Here is a 13,275-nt window from a genome sequence, read left to right on the forward strand (position 1 = left end):
GTCAGCAGTCTTCCCCATGATTGTGTAGCCTATAGAACTAGACTGAAAGACCATTTAAAGGCCTTTGCAGGTGGTTTGAGTTAATTAGCTGATTAGAGTGTGGTACCAGGTGCCATCAATTTTGAACCTTTTCACAAGATTCTAATTTTCTGATGTGATGAATTTGAGATTTTCATTTGTTGTCATTTGTAATCATCAAAATTAAACGAAATAAACATTTGAAATATATGAGTTTGTATGTAATGTATGAATATAATATACAAGTTTCACTTTTTAAATGTAATTACTGAAATCAATCTACTTTTTCATGATATTCTAATTTTATGACCAGCACCTGTAGATACATTTGTTGTGATCACAGTCAAATGTTATAGAATAGAACTGAACAGAATAAAATAGAATAAACATGGATTTGTCCCTCAGTGGGAAAATTTAATTTTAACTGAGTATATTTGATAATTTTTGTGATCATAGTTTGTTTTGATCTGAACATATTTGAGTAGCTGCCGATAAACTCTAATAAAAAATATTTCACATTTATGCCCCAGTTTGTTGTTCATTATGAATCATTCCCCAATAATGACCTTAAAGCTGATGTGGATTCAGAATAAATTCAGTCAGACATCCATATTTGACTTATTTATAATTATTCAGTGAACCAGAAGATAAACTCATGTTCAAGGATAACAGAAGGCTTATTTTTTTCCAAATGAAAAAAATTCTTTGACACGTTATAATGAGCAGAAAAGTTATATTTTTTAATTTCTAAACTATTTTATGAAGTTCAAACAATGAAAACTTGATCATGAAGTTAAAAAATATATAAATATAGATATGAGTGCTTCCAGGTTTCCAGCAGTTGACTGATTGATTGAATTCCCTGCAGGTTTAACCATGCAGGCTGATAAAATATTCAGTTTCAGATATTAGTTTGTAGGTGGATATTGTGTTTCTCAGCCAATTATCCAGACGTTTCCTGCTGCCTATTCGACCTGCCTCAGCTGCCTCCGTCTGCGCTCTTCCACAGTGCTCCGTGACGTGTGGAGACGGGACGGAAAGGAGGCTGGTCACCTGCCGGATCGGAGACCAGTGTACCGGAGAAAAACCTGAGACTGTGAGACTGTGCAGACCTGGACCCTGCCATGGTAAGACTGTGAAGAACAGAGCATGAAGACTGCTGAGACACTAAACTCTCTCTGTACGATGAAGACTGCTGAGACACTAAACTCCCTCTGTACGATGAAGAGGCTGCTACGTACTGCGACAGACTAAAGTGCCTCTGTATTTTTTTTCTGCCTTTCAGATGAACCCTGCCATGGAGACAGATCCATCTTCTGCCAGATGGAGGTTTTAGCTCGGTACTGTTCCATTCCAGGGTACAACAAACTGTGCTGTGACTCGTGCAAAAAGCGCAGTGGGACCATGTCTCTGTTCTCCGGACCAGCTGAGAAGGAGGAACATGTTCGGTTCGGATCGGCCTCCCAGCTGCTGGAAACGTTCCGAACATCTGCAGCGCCCGACAGAAAGTCCAACACGAGCCCCGCTCCGACAACGAAAGCCACGCCAAGGAGGGTTCCCCAACAGCTGAGCCTGGCCCTATCTCCCCTCACGCATTCTGAGGGTCAAAGGTCAGACAGCCTAATGGGGACTCAGTTGCCTTCATCATATTCTGAAGTGAAGAGATGAGAGTGAAGCGTGTCTTTTTTAGGACTCCTGATGGACAGCAGATGGTCCAGCTTCATCCTGACTCTTCTCACAGCAAAAACATCCCAAAAAGTGCTGGTTCACTTTGCTTTGAAATCGTCCCTATGTGGACTTTACAGTGTCATCTTTCAACCAAACAGTTTTCTTTTTTCGCTCAATCCAAATACAAACGTTTTTATGTCTGCAAAAATAATAATAATAATAAACAAAGGGTTTACTTAAAACAGTGATTTTTAATATTAGAATAAGAACAACATTGTTATTTTTTCTCTGATAGTAGTTAAATGCATTTCACTACCTTCACATTCCCTTGTTTTTAAACAATATTAGTTTAATAAAACACAACCATGAATAAATTCTCCCCTTTAAGCTTATTTGGAGGTTTAGTTCTTTTAAATTTCAAAGCTAAAACAGATTTAAAGTGTGATGTGATACAACAAATAAAAAACCCTGTACTTGAATGCTACAAAGTGCCATTTCTCTTGCCAAAAACTCATTTTTTTTATAAGTTTGACAGATTATATATGTTCTAAATATAAAATTAACCATATCAGGACCAAATGAACCCTATTAAAAAACAGCTTTCGTGTTTTCCTGCTGACCTGCAGGGAATCTGGGAATTTCTGAAGCATCTTGTAAATATCACAACTTTAGTTTAACTTTAATTTGTATTCATTGATGTTGCATCATTTTCTAGAACAAAGTTTCTCAAATTTGCTGTTGTTGATATGTTTAATCTCTGTCATAGTTTGTGAAAAGGTTTTGTGTCATGACTTTATTCAGATGAGAAACGTTTAAAAACCTTTTCTATTCCATCTAAACTGTTTTTTTTTTGTGTGTGGTGGTATGAACCGTGTTTGTTTCTTCTTTTTATGCAGATTATTTCTGTTGGTTCTCAGCTGTAGGAAGGATGTAGGATTCTTTTCTTTTCATATTGCCTTTCTTTTTCTCCGTTAATGAACATCCCACTGAATGAGCTGGTATCCAAGCAACAAACAAGTCTGTTTTCATCTAAAACAGCATTTCTTTGCTTTTTTATCTCCGTGCATCATGGTTTGATTCTTCTTTGTGCAGGTTTTACTGAACCCTCAGCTTGTTGACAGAAGTCCAAACCTTGTTCTGAAAGCTTGGCTGAGTGGCTTTAAAACAACGAAGAGACATTTTTCATCCCACAGTGGGTCCTAAAGAGACACACTATTCTTTTTTTAATCATGCAAGCATGGATTATTTTCTTTCTCAACGAATTTTCAGATTTGAATCTTTTAAAAAAATCAATGAATTCTCGGTTTAAAATCTTTGTGAAACTCCCGACTGGTGCTGTTTGAGTCTAAGTGTTTACAGAACAAACCTAAAGTTTTTAGCTTTGATTTATTATTTTACATCTTGTTTTCTTGTCCAGCTGTCTCAGATTTTATTAGGTAACAGATCACTTCATTTTTGCCAGATTTGTTAGGAATTTGATGTATTTTAGATTTTTCTGCTGGTTTTTCTTTTTTTTAAATTTTTTTGTAAAGAAAAACATTTAAAAAGTAGCCAGGAATGAAAGCAGAACAGTTGGTTTTTGAGGAATACTACAACTCATTATTGATATAAATGGTCAAATTCCAGTCATTTTAATTGTAATTCTCGCAGCTGATGCCTTCTATCAGCAGACGTTAGTTTTCTTACAGACATGTTCAGTTAAACATATTTTTATGCTTGCATTTTTAACAAGAGGCAGGAAGCAGAAGAAATAAAACACCTAAATATGTCCTTTGAACTGAAGGCTTAAAAAAAGTCAGTTAAAAGAACAGAAAGTGCCTCTAAGTTTCATTCAGCCTATTAAAATATTCGTTTTTTTCAGAAATAAAGTTTTGCTGTGAGCGCAAGCTGGATTTTTTAAAAGACTTTTGCTGTTTTTGGAACATATTTTTCTCCAGTTTCTTCTAGAAATGTCTTTTTAATGGTGGACAAGGTTTAGGAAAGAGAAAAGTATTTATTGTTAAAGGATTTTCACACAACCACGAGCATCTGACTGCAATAACAGCAAGTGTTCCCCCTCCCTCCTGCGTGCCAGTGTATAGAACATGTAAATACGTACAAAGCTTTGAGTGCAGAAATATTTATTAAAAGTCAAACAGTTGTGCTTTGTTACAGTATGTACAGCTGCAGCAAATAAACTGATAAAAACTTTCCTTTTATCCACATTTTAAGAAACATGATAGATTAGAAATGACCTTATAATTTGCAAATTAGATGTAAATATAATTGCTGTTTGTAGATGGTTTTATTTGTCAGAAAGCTGTTTTTAACAGTTGTGTGGCTGCACATCACAGCAGACGGACGCTTTATTTTAACCAATAAAACGTCAAGAATAATGTAGCAGGAAACCAGAAAACTGTGGTTTTCTTGTTTAACATTTTTCTCCCTGATTAGTTTTTTCGCTTCTTAAAAAGAAGATTGCTGCTAATGTTAGAGAGAGCTTGTTGTAGATGTTCCAGTGACAATCCCTGAGGCGCAGACAGACATTCTCCATGTACTGTATTCATAACGTTTTGTTGTTGATTGTCTTCATCACTTCCTGTTTCCTTTGTGTAGATGGACGTGTTCACTACTGAAGCTGTTTGTTGGAACAGGGAGCAGAAAAATAAAAGATGAACTCATATTGTCTGTTATTTTTTCCCCCACAGATTGGGGACTTCACAATATATATACAAATGAACCCAAAACAGGTATTTTTGTTTTCTTCCTGACAATGTTTCTTTTATTGCTGTAGGACTTTTGATTTTTTCTCATGATGAAGATCTGGGAAGAGAGCTGTGGAAGACTTAGAGAAGAGGTGACTATTTGTGAGCAGCAGGATGGTTTTATGCCAGGAAAGAGCGCCACAGACACCATCTTTGCTTTGAGGATGCTGATGGAGAAGAACAGAGAGGGTCAGAAAGAACTTCATTGTGTCCTTGTGGATTTAGAAAAAGCATCCGACAGGGAGTGGCAGAGACGTATGTTAGCCTGGAACAGGACATGTAGGATGTTAGAGACAAAGAGGAGATACACTCCTGATCAAAATCAAAAATTTGCAAGAATTTGCATTTTGCACTATTGGATCTTAAGAAGGTTCTAAGTAGAGCTTCACAATGTTAAAGACAAAAACGTTTGAGCGGGGAATTAATTGAAAAATGCATTTACACTCAAACATGATTTATTCAGCTGATCAAAAGTTTAAGACCATAGCTCAAAAAAACCCGAAAACCCCCCAAAACAGAAATCAAAGTGTCAAAAAAAAAAGGACTCAGTAATGAGAAGCTCCTCCATTCTTGTTGATGACTTCAAACAATCGTTCAGGCATGCTTGATGCCGGTGTTTCCAGGAGGCTAGTGGGAACGTTGCTCCAAGTGTTGAAGATGGCTTCACGAAAGGCCTCCACTGTCTGGAACTGATGTCCATTTTTGTAAACTTCCCTTGCCATCCATCCCTAAAAGCTCACTGACTTGGAACGTGGTCGGATTGTTGAGCTGCATAAGCGAGGCCTCTCACAACGTGCCATCGCTGCTGAGGTTGGATGCAGTAAGACAGTCATTTTGCATTTTTTAAATGATCCTGAGGGTTATGGAACAAAAAAGTCAAGTGGTAGACCCCAAAAAATTTCACCAGCTCTGAGCCGCAGGATCCGATTGGCTGGAGTGTATATGGATGCAGTTAGAGAGGACATGGAGGGAGTTGGACTGAGGACAGAGGACACAGAGGACAGATAGATGGAGGAGGATGAACAGCCAAGGAAGAAAAAGAAAAGGCACCAGAAGACTCCGTCCCTCTGATCGGGGTGTCATATTTCTGAAATAAAGAACTGTAAAAGTGTGACATTTTACATGAGTCAGAACCAATCTCTCTTTTCGGCAGTGGTTCAAGAATCTTTTCAATAAATAGTATAATTTTTAAACAGCATCTGTTTGAAGGCTACTTTTCTGAACGTTTCTCTCAACACTTCATTTTAAATGTGCTCAGTGAGTTTTGAACGGGTTGTTATGGTGCGTGGACTTACAGAAATCTAAAACATCATAATTTCTCACAACAGTATGCTGATATTTCTACAATCAGTTCTTTAACTTGCTGAAACATTTACTCATGTTCTTTAGCTGCTTGTTCCTGGTCAGGCTCACAGAGAGCTGGTGTCCATAGTCATGGGACACCAGGACAGTTCATCAGTCCCTCACAGGGACACAGAGAGGTCCGAAGGGACACTTCGACATGTGTCAATCAAACCTCCAACTGTAACCTCCTCTCCACCGTGCAGCTCCTCTGTGTCTGAAGCGTTCAGGAGGAATCACAGTAAGCTGATACCAGCATTAATATTTAAAGGATTTCTGGACTGAACTCATAGGATGGTTTCTCCATTGTTGTGTTGAAGACCTTCTGCTTGCCCGGAAACAGAATCGTTTCACTTTAAGAGGCTCTGTGGCGTTCGCAGACAAAGCAACAGGCCATCTGCGTGGCAGGCAGCCATGTTGGCTCAGACACAGCCAACATTTGTTCTGTCTGTCAGAGTTTAGAGGAATGAAAATGTTCTGGAGAATCTTTCTGAATTTGGAAGAGACAAAGGTTTCCGATAAACTCCTGCAGAGAAAGGAGCTGATTTGGGTGAAAGGACTCGTGACAAATTGAGCCTCTGAAATAGCAGCTGATGGCTTTATTATGTTCTGAAAGACAGGAGGAAATTAAAACTTTGTGTTTGATGTTTATTTAGGAGCCTGCTAAAAGGCTAATTGATTTTTTTTGTTTTAGCCTTCATGCCCTGCTCTCAATGTTTTTTGATGCCTGTAGACAAAGAGTACACTCTTCAGGCCCAACATACTCCAGAAATGGAGCTAACTGGTAATGCACCGTGAACAACATGCACAGCAGGGCTTGGTCTCAGAATGTGTAGGTGTTGGATAACATCACACAATTAAAAGCAAAAATTCACACAGGTGGTGGTTTCAGTGGGACATGAAGCTGTCGACACAAACTCTTTATCTTTTTATCTTTTACATCTTTTAAAAACGAGACTGATTTCTGACCTAAGGGGCCTCTCATAGACCTTCTCAGTCCTCTCAGCTTCATTCTCACCTGTCTGTCAGTCATCAGTCTTCTCAGGACTTAAACTCCTGGTTTCACGTAGTTCATGCTGGATTGAAAGTTCTGCCCTCTGTCTGCCTGTTACAAAAACATTCACAGGCCAAAAATATAACAGGCTGGGTTTTAATTCTTCTTACTCTCTGTTTTTTAACCTTTAAATGTTTGTACTTTAATATATCTATATTCAGAACATACAGAGACCAGTGCTAATTTTTCTGAATTTAGTCTTGTTCCTCTGTTTGTCCTCCTCAGCATGCAGCTCGTCTTTAATCTGCAGAAGAGATGACATGCGAGTTCGGACTCTGAACCCAGGCGTGTTCATTTGAACACTTTTACAGTTTCCGCAAAACCGGTGATGATCATTAATGAAGCACTTCAAAGAAATGGTGTTTAAATTTATAACTAGCCATTATAGCAAATATCAGTACTTTAATTCTCCTCAGCAGGTGTCGAATCATCCTGGGTGGATGAAAATGAACAATAACAAGTCTGCTGGTAGCAATTAAGGTGCCAAAGGTTAAACTCTATCATTGGACGTTCTCTGAATCATTAATGTTAGAAGAATATCATTAAATAAAATACAATGCTGTGTATCTTATTAGGGTAGTTTCTATAATTAGTTGTTCCAAGTGCAGCCTAATTCCAGATATATCTTTAAATGTTACATGAATAATAAACCAACCATTTTAAAATTAAACTGTGCAGAAGAAATGCTTTCTGTTTAAAATATAATCTCTACAGCTTCCTGCTGCGAACACACACCTATTCAAAGGTGTTTTATCTCTAAAAGGATGGTGGAGCACTAAAGGTTTGTTTGTGATTAAGTGCTTATCAAACAATGAACTCCACATTTTCAGCTGCCAGTTTTTGAAAAATCACAGCTTATTTTTATGTGCACTGCTTGTAAAGCTATATTCTTGGATCTGCACATTTTTTTTGTTGCCCATCTCCGCTGCCTGCTTGTTTGGGATTTAATCTGTTGAAGTACACTTTAGAAATGAACACAGACAGATTTAGACCAGTTTTTATTAAATATTTATCATCAGCATGGTTTGTAGACTCTGAGCTCCAGGCATCAAATACAGCTCTAGAGATCTTTAGACAGGTTGGAGACCCCAGTGGCAAAATTCAGATGAGGTTGATGACTCTGGGACTATTTCGAGAGAACATTTGTTGCAAAAATGTTTTGGAACATGTTCAAAGACCCAGGTGAAGGCCTGTTCATTCCAGGTAGCTGACAAATATTTAAAACTCCTAAATACTCCTTAGAAACCTTAGAAAAAACCAGTACCCCTGCTGGATGGGTCTCTGGATAGAACAATTTTAAAAATCCAGTCACCAGCCATAATGATCGGTCCACTACGTCCCTCAGAGCTCAGAGGTCCTCACTGAAACCCCTGAAATCCATAATGGATCCGAGTCCTCCTCTGTGGAAAATATTCATCCATCCATCCTCTTTACCTGCTTCTCCTTTCTCCAGCAGTCACTGTGTGAATGGCGGGGGCCACATAGAGACAAACAACCATTCACACTCTCAGACACACCTAGGGACAATTTAGAGTTACCAAATAAGCTAACGTGCATGTTTTTGGTCTGTGGGAGGAAACCGGAGCTCCCGGAGTAAACCCATATGTGCACAGTGAGAACATGCAAACTCCACCTAGAATAGCCCCAAGCCGGGAGGCAATCCTATGACCTTGCTGGGAGGCGGCAGCTCTAACTATACAGCATAACTCTGAGTTTAGAGATTAAATGGAGGGTAAATATGCAGTGAATGTTGTAGGAGGTGCTATCATGTGCTGCTTTCCATATTTATTCACAGCAGACATAAAGAGCTAATAAATGTGTTCATTTACCCTCCACAATTAAAAAGGACACCATTTATTTACAAATGTTCATTAAGATTCTTTTTGTAAAAACAACATTAATAAGACACAAAAATCCCACATCAGACTCTGAAACAAAATGTCTGCGGGCAAACTTGGAGAGAAAAAATAACAGGAATTCATCAGCAAAAAGGTGTATTTTTAAAACAGGAAACAGGCACCAGAACATTTTTACAGTTCACACTTGATCTTAAAATGAGACAAATTGTTTTTTCCTTTTTTTGTTTCTTTTGTTGTTGTTGTTTAATGGGTAACGTCAACATGTTTCTGCTGATACTTCAAAAACCTGTAAAAATAAACCAGAGCTACAAGACAACTTTTAAAAAATATGATTAAAAACTGTTCGAGAACATCTAAATGTTATTTTAATTTATTTTATTTTAAAAAATCATTTTGATTTTGATTTATGTATCACAGTCCGTTGTATGTAGTTATACATGTTAATGTCTGAGAAAAGCTGTTCTGCTTTATTGGACATCCAGTATTAACTGTGTTTTGGACACTGAACACTTTGATAGATACAGCTTCATATGAATTCACATTAAACATGATGAATATTAACCTAATTTAATTTGCTTAAATTAAATATTTTTGTTTTACATGTCATCTGTAACTAATTCTGCTCTCTTATTTTCTATTGATGATACTTTGATGACTTTGATAAAGCCTGCTCAGATGGGCCGGACAGTTTTTTTTTTGTGAGGCACAGGTTGATTTAAGGTTTAATATCTCTAAATATGACTTTAAATAGACACTGCAGTCACACCACCACTGCTGCATGATCCCTTCTCCAGGTCCTCCATCACCAAGTCCTGTTCAGTAACATGGTTGAACTGCCTGGAAGAGTTCTTATCCAGGTTGTTGAGAGAAATGGGCTCCAAAGAGCTTTGTAGGTTGCTAGCTGGGAGGATGGAGTTTCCCTGCAGTCTGTGTGAGTAGCTTTTCCTCCGTTGTCCATCTGCTGCGCACAAGCTGAACTTAAACACGGCCTGAAAACCCCTTCGGAAATTCTCATTAAAGAAGCCGTAGATGATAGGGTTGACGCTGCTGTTGAAGAAGGCAAGCCAGTGAGCGAAGGGGTAGATGTAAATGTTAATAATTCTGTACTGCTGTTCCGTTAGGCTGGCGTAGTCACTCAGCATCATCAGAGTCCACAGAGGTAGCCAGGACAAGATGAAAAGCAAAGCAACAATTAGAAGCATTTTGATCACTCTTTGTTTTTTCTTTGACACGTTGTGGCGGTTGTCACGGCCCGGCTTTCCTCCTGTTGGAATGGCGGTTTTAAAAAGCGTAATGCCAATCCGGGCGTACATGATCACGATGAGGGAAAGCGGGGCAAGGTAGATGTTTGCAAACAAGACAGTGGTGTAGATCTTCCTCATGTCCTGGTTAGGCCAGTTCTCCCTGCACCAATAAAAAGGACCCGTTTTGTTGTCGTAGCCCAGTAAGACTCGAACGCTTCGCTCCTTGGTCACTTGTAGCATCACTCCGGAGGGACACATGATGGAAACGGCTAGAACCCAGATTACCACTATGATCAGTGTAGCTGTGGAGATGGTCAGCTTTTGCTTGAACGGGTAAACGATGCATCTGAACCTGGAGATTTGAGTAAGACAGTGCAGTTAAGACACTCACAGACATAAAAAAACTATTTTTTTTTTTTTTTAAAGGAAGGGAGGGATGACTGAAGAGAGACGTGAAAAAGCAGGTCTAAACATGCGGCACTTTTTTTCCTAGGATTACTTCAAAACATTACAGTTTAAATCAGGGGCGTCACTAGGTTTTAAGGACAAGGGGGGCTTAGCCCCCAGGAGATGCTCAGGATGTGAGCAAACGTAGTGGGGGAGAACAAAATTTCTCAAACAGCTAACAAAACCTGAGTTGCTTTCCCACATTTTTGGACACATTTAACAGATACCTTACTGTGTAAACGTTTTAAGCAACCAATTATATTTTTATTCAGAACATCAACAAACAGGAAATATGTTTACAGTTTTAACAAGAAAAATTAACATTTTTTTATTTTTATTTTGTGAATTGAATATTACTATACTGTATTAAATGCCAGCTAATGTACACTATAATGTTTGGTGCTGGTGTATACCCAGTTATGAAGTCTAACTGTGACTTTATATATTATATAAAATCTCTCAGTTATTTCACAACACTGATTTAGATTAACTGACACAAGAATGCTTCTGTAGAAAATATGAACAAGTGGAATGGATTTGATAACGACGCACCAAAGAGGATCTCTACCTTACACTGTAAAGAAAAAGAAAACTGACAGATTTATGATCATATATTTGAGTTAATAATGAAATAATATATGGTTATTTATTTAAACTCATATTCTGGCCACATTATATTGAATTTTTGTAAAAAAAAATAAAAATAAAAAATTTTGACACCAAAATTATTTAGGGGGGCTTGAAAACATTTTAGGGGGGCTGAAGCCCCCCTAAAACAGGCCTAGTGACGCCACTGGTTTAAATAATTAATGTTAAAACAAAAAGCACATCAATGTGAATGATTTACAAAATGAAACCTGAATCGTGTGGGGGTTTGAACTGATGATAGAGTGATGTCTCACCCTGTCATTCTCCATTAAACACTCAAAAGATGCTCTGATCCTACAATGGTGACAAACTGGGAAACTATAAAGCTTCTTTTGCTTTTCAAATGTCATCATTTAGGTTTCATATTTCAGTGTTGATGTTAAACATATTTTTTTTTAAACAGTGACATGTGCCTTGTAAAAATAATGCATAAGTGTACATAAATATGCTCATCTAAGGAGTGTTTCCCAACACAAAATCAGTAAAAAACAAGCACAGAAAAAAAAACTGTTTGGTTGGTAGAGAAGATTTAAATAAAAACATGAAACATTCAGGGGAGGGTGTCAGGATTTTGTTTTTTCTTTGAGATTTCTTTCGTATTTGGGGTTATGGTTTTCATCTTTTGTCTTTGTATAGTCACCTGTTTACCTGCCACGCCCACCTCCACCTGCTTCTTGTTTGTAATCACTCACCTGTGCTCACTTCCCCTAATTACCCTCTGCTTTTAAAACCTGCTCATTTACTTGCTGGTCCGTTGTAACTTACACGCGCTGTCTAATTTTGTAGTTCAGATTTGCTGCCTCATCAGCATTTTGTTTTTGTTTCTTTTTATTTTAAATAAATGATTTTATTTTCTGGAAGATGGGCATTGGGTTCGCAGCTCTCTCCTCCCAACTTGACAGAGGGATTACATTTCTAGGCATCATAGTCTTATTTTTTAACATTATTTTCAGTTCTTTGTGAAAGCAGTTGAATTATTTTGAGGGGTTTTGTTACTATATTAAACTTATTATAATTGTTATATTTATTAAGGTAACTGTGAAGAGAATAGTTGTGTTGGAGGAGGAAATTCATCCACCTCTCGTAATGTGGGCAGAACGTATTTACACTCATCTTTGTGTGTACTTTCACATTAGTGAAACCTAAGAAGTATCACGAAACACTACAGAGAAGCAGATGGATGGTTTTCTGCTCTCTGTTGTCTATCAAACAGAGCACAGAAATTCAGAGATTTAAGTGATTTAAAACGGTTAAAATAATCTCAAACACACAGGCGAAGGATGTTTTTTAAGCAAAAAAATGTGCAATAAAATGACAATGTTTTATATGTCATTTTTTCTCTTTGTAAAGTTGACCTTTGTGGTAGTATTGGTTTACTACAATAATTTTACCCATAAATTGAGTTATTTCTTTGATAGTCAATGGAATTTATTACAAAATGCCATTTTATTTTTACTAGGAAAACACATTAAGTTATACTTGGGATTTTTATCCCAATAAAGTGAACTTTTAAGTCTAATTCATAAAAGCAAAACATTTTTTTTCCCACTTCACGAACAAATATTATGGAATGTGAAAAACCGATATTCAGTTTAGCTTTACTTGTTGCCTAAATGAGACGTACCATAAATATTGTAAAAAACAACTTTGTCATTTTCATAAATTATCATGAAATAATGAACTTTGGTTTACATTTTGGTAATTTTATTTCACTTTTAAGTTGGGAAAAAACCTAATAAATTTTTTAATTTTTCAGAAATAATATGAATGGTTTATTGTCGCAATTTAAAAAGTTTTAGTGTCAAAAAGAACATTTTCTAAAATTCATTACCTGTCAACAGCAATGGCAACCAAAGTGAAAACAGACGCAGAAACAGAAATCCCTTGAACCATGCCGCTCATTTTGCAGACCAGGCTTCCAAAAGGCCACCCTGTTGACAATAAATAAATAAAAAAGAATGTTTTTTTAAAATACATATTATTTATGCATATAAAAAAGTTAAAAACCAAAAACAGCTGGACTTCTATTCTGTAGCTGAAGATGGTTCACTTCTTATCTGAGGAGCTTTCTCAATTCAAAAAGGAAAGAGTGAGGAGTTCCAGCTTGTAAAGCTGTGCTGTTCTGTAAGCTAGCTTCACCTGCAGACGTGTGTGTGGGGGGTAGAGCCATGTGGGGAGGAGCCGTGGGGAGAGGAGCCGTGGGGGAGGAGCTGTGTGGGAAGATGCTGGGGGGGAGGAGCTGTGTGGGGAGA

General features: G+C 37.5%; 2 protein-coding genes across 4 annotated transcripts in view; one reads left to right on the forward strand and one right to left on the reverse strand.

The window, feature by feature from the left end:
* adamts3 (ADAM metallopeptidase with thrombospondin type 1 motif, 3) overlaps nt 1-4,348 on the forward strand; it is a 102,468-nt gene extending 98,120 nt beyond the window's left edge. For all 3 annotated transcript variants that reach the window (XM_025008066.2, XM_017426341.3, XM_037974903.1), the window contains 2 exons: nt 1,028-1,145; nt 1,304-4,348. In XM_025008066.2, coding sequence (XP_024863834.2) covers nt 1,028-1,145; nt 1,304-1,686 — 501 coding nt within the window. In that variant the 3' untranslated portion in view covers nt 1,687-4,348. The remainder of the gene's footprint in view (nt 1-1,027; nt 1,146-1,303) is intronic.
* A 4,647-nt stretch (nt 4,349-8,995) lies between these two features.
* Nucleotides 8,996-13,275, reverse strand: part of npffr2a (neuropeptide FF receptor 2a) — an 11,867-nt gene continuing 7,587 nt past the window's right edge. The window contains exons 3-4 of the mRNA XM_017426319.3: nt 12,855-12,954; nt 8,996-10,280 (exon numbers count right to left, since the gene is read on the reverse strand). Coding sequence (XP_017281808.1) covers nt 9,428-10,280; nt 12,855-12,954 — 953 coding nt within the window. The 3' untranslated portion in view covers nt 8,996-9,427. The remainder of the gene's footprint in view (nt 10,281-12,854; nt 12,955-13,275) is intronic.

Source organism: Kryptolebias marmoratus, linkage group LG1 (genome assembly GCF_001649575.2).
Source record: "Kryptolebias marmoratus isolate JLee-2015 linkage group LG1, ASM164957v2, whole genome shotgun sequence".
Lineage (NCBI taxonomy): Eukaryota > Metazoa > Chordata > Actinopteri > Cyprinodontiformes > Rivulidae > Kryptolebias > Kryptolebias marmoratus.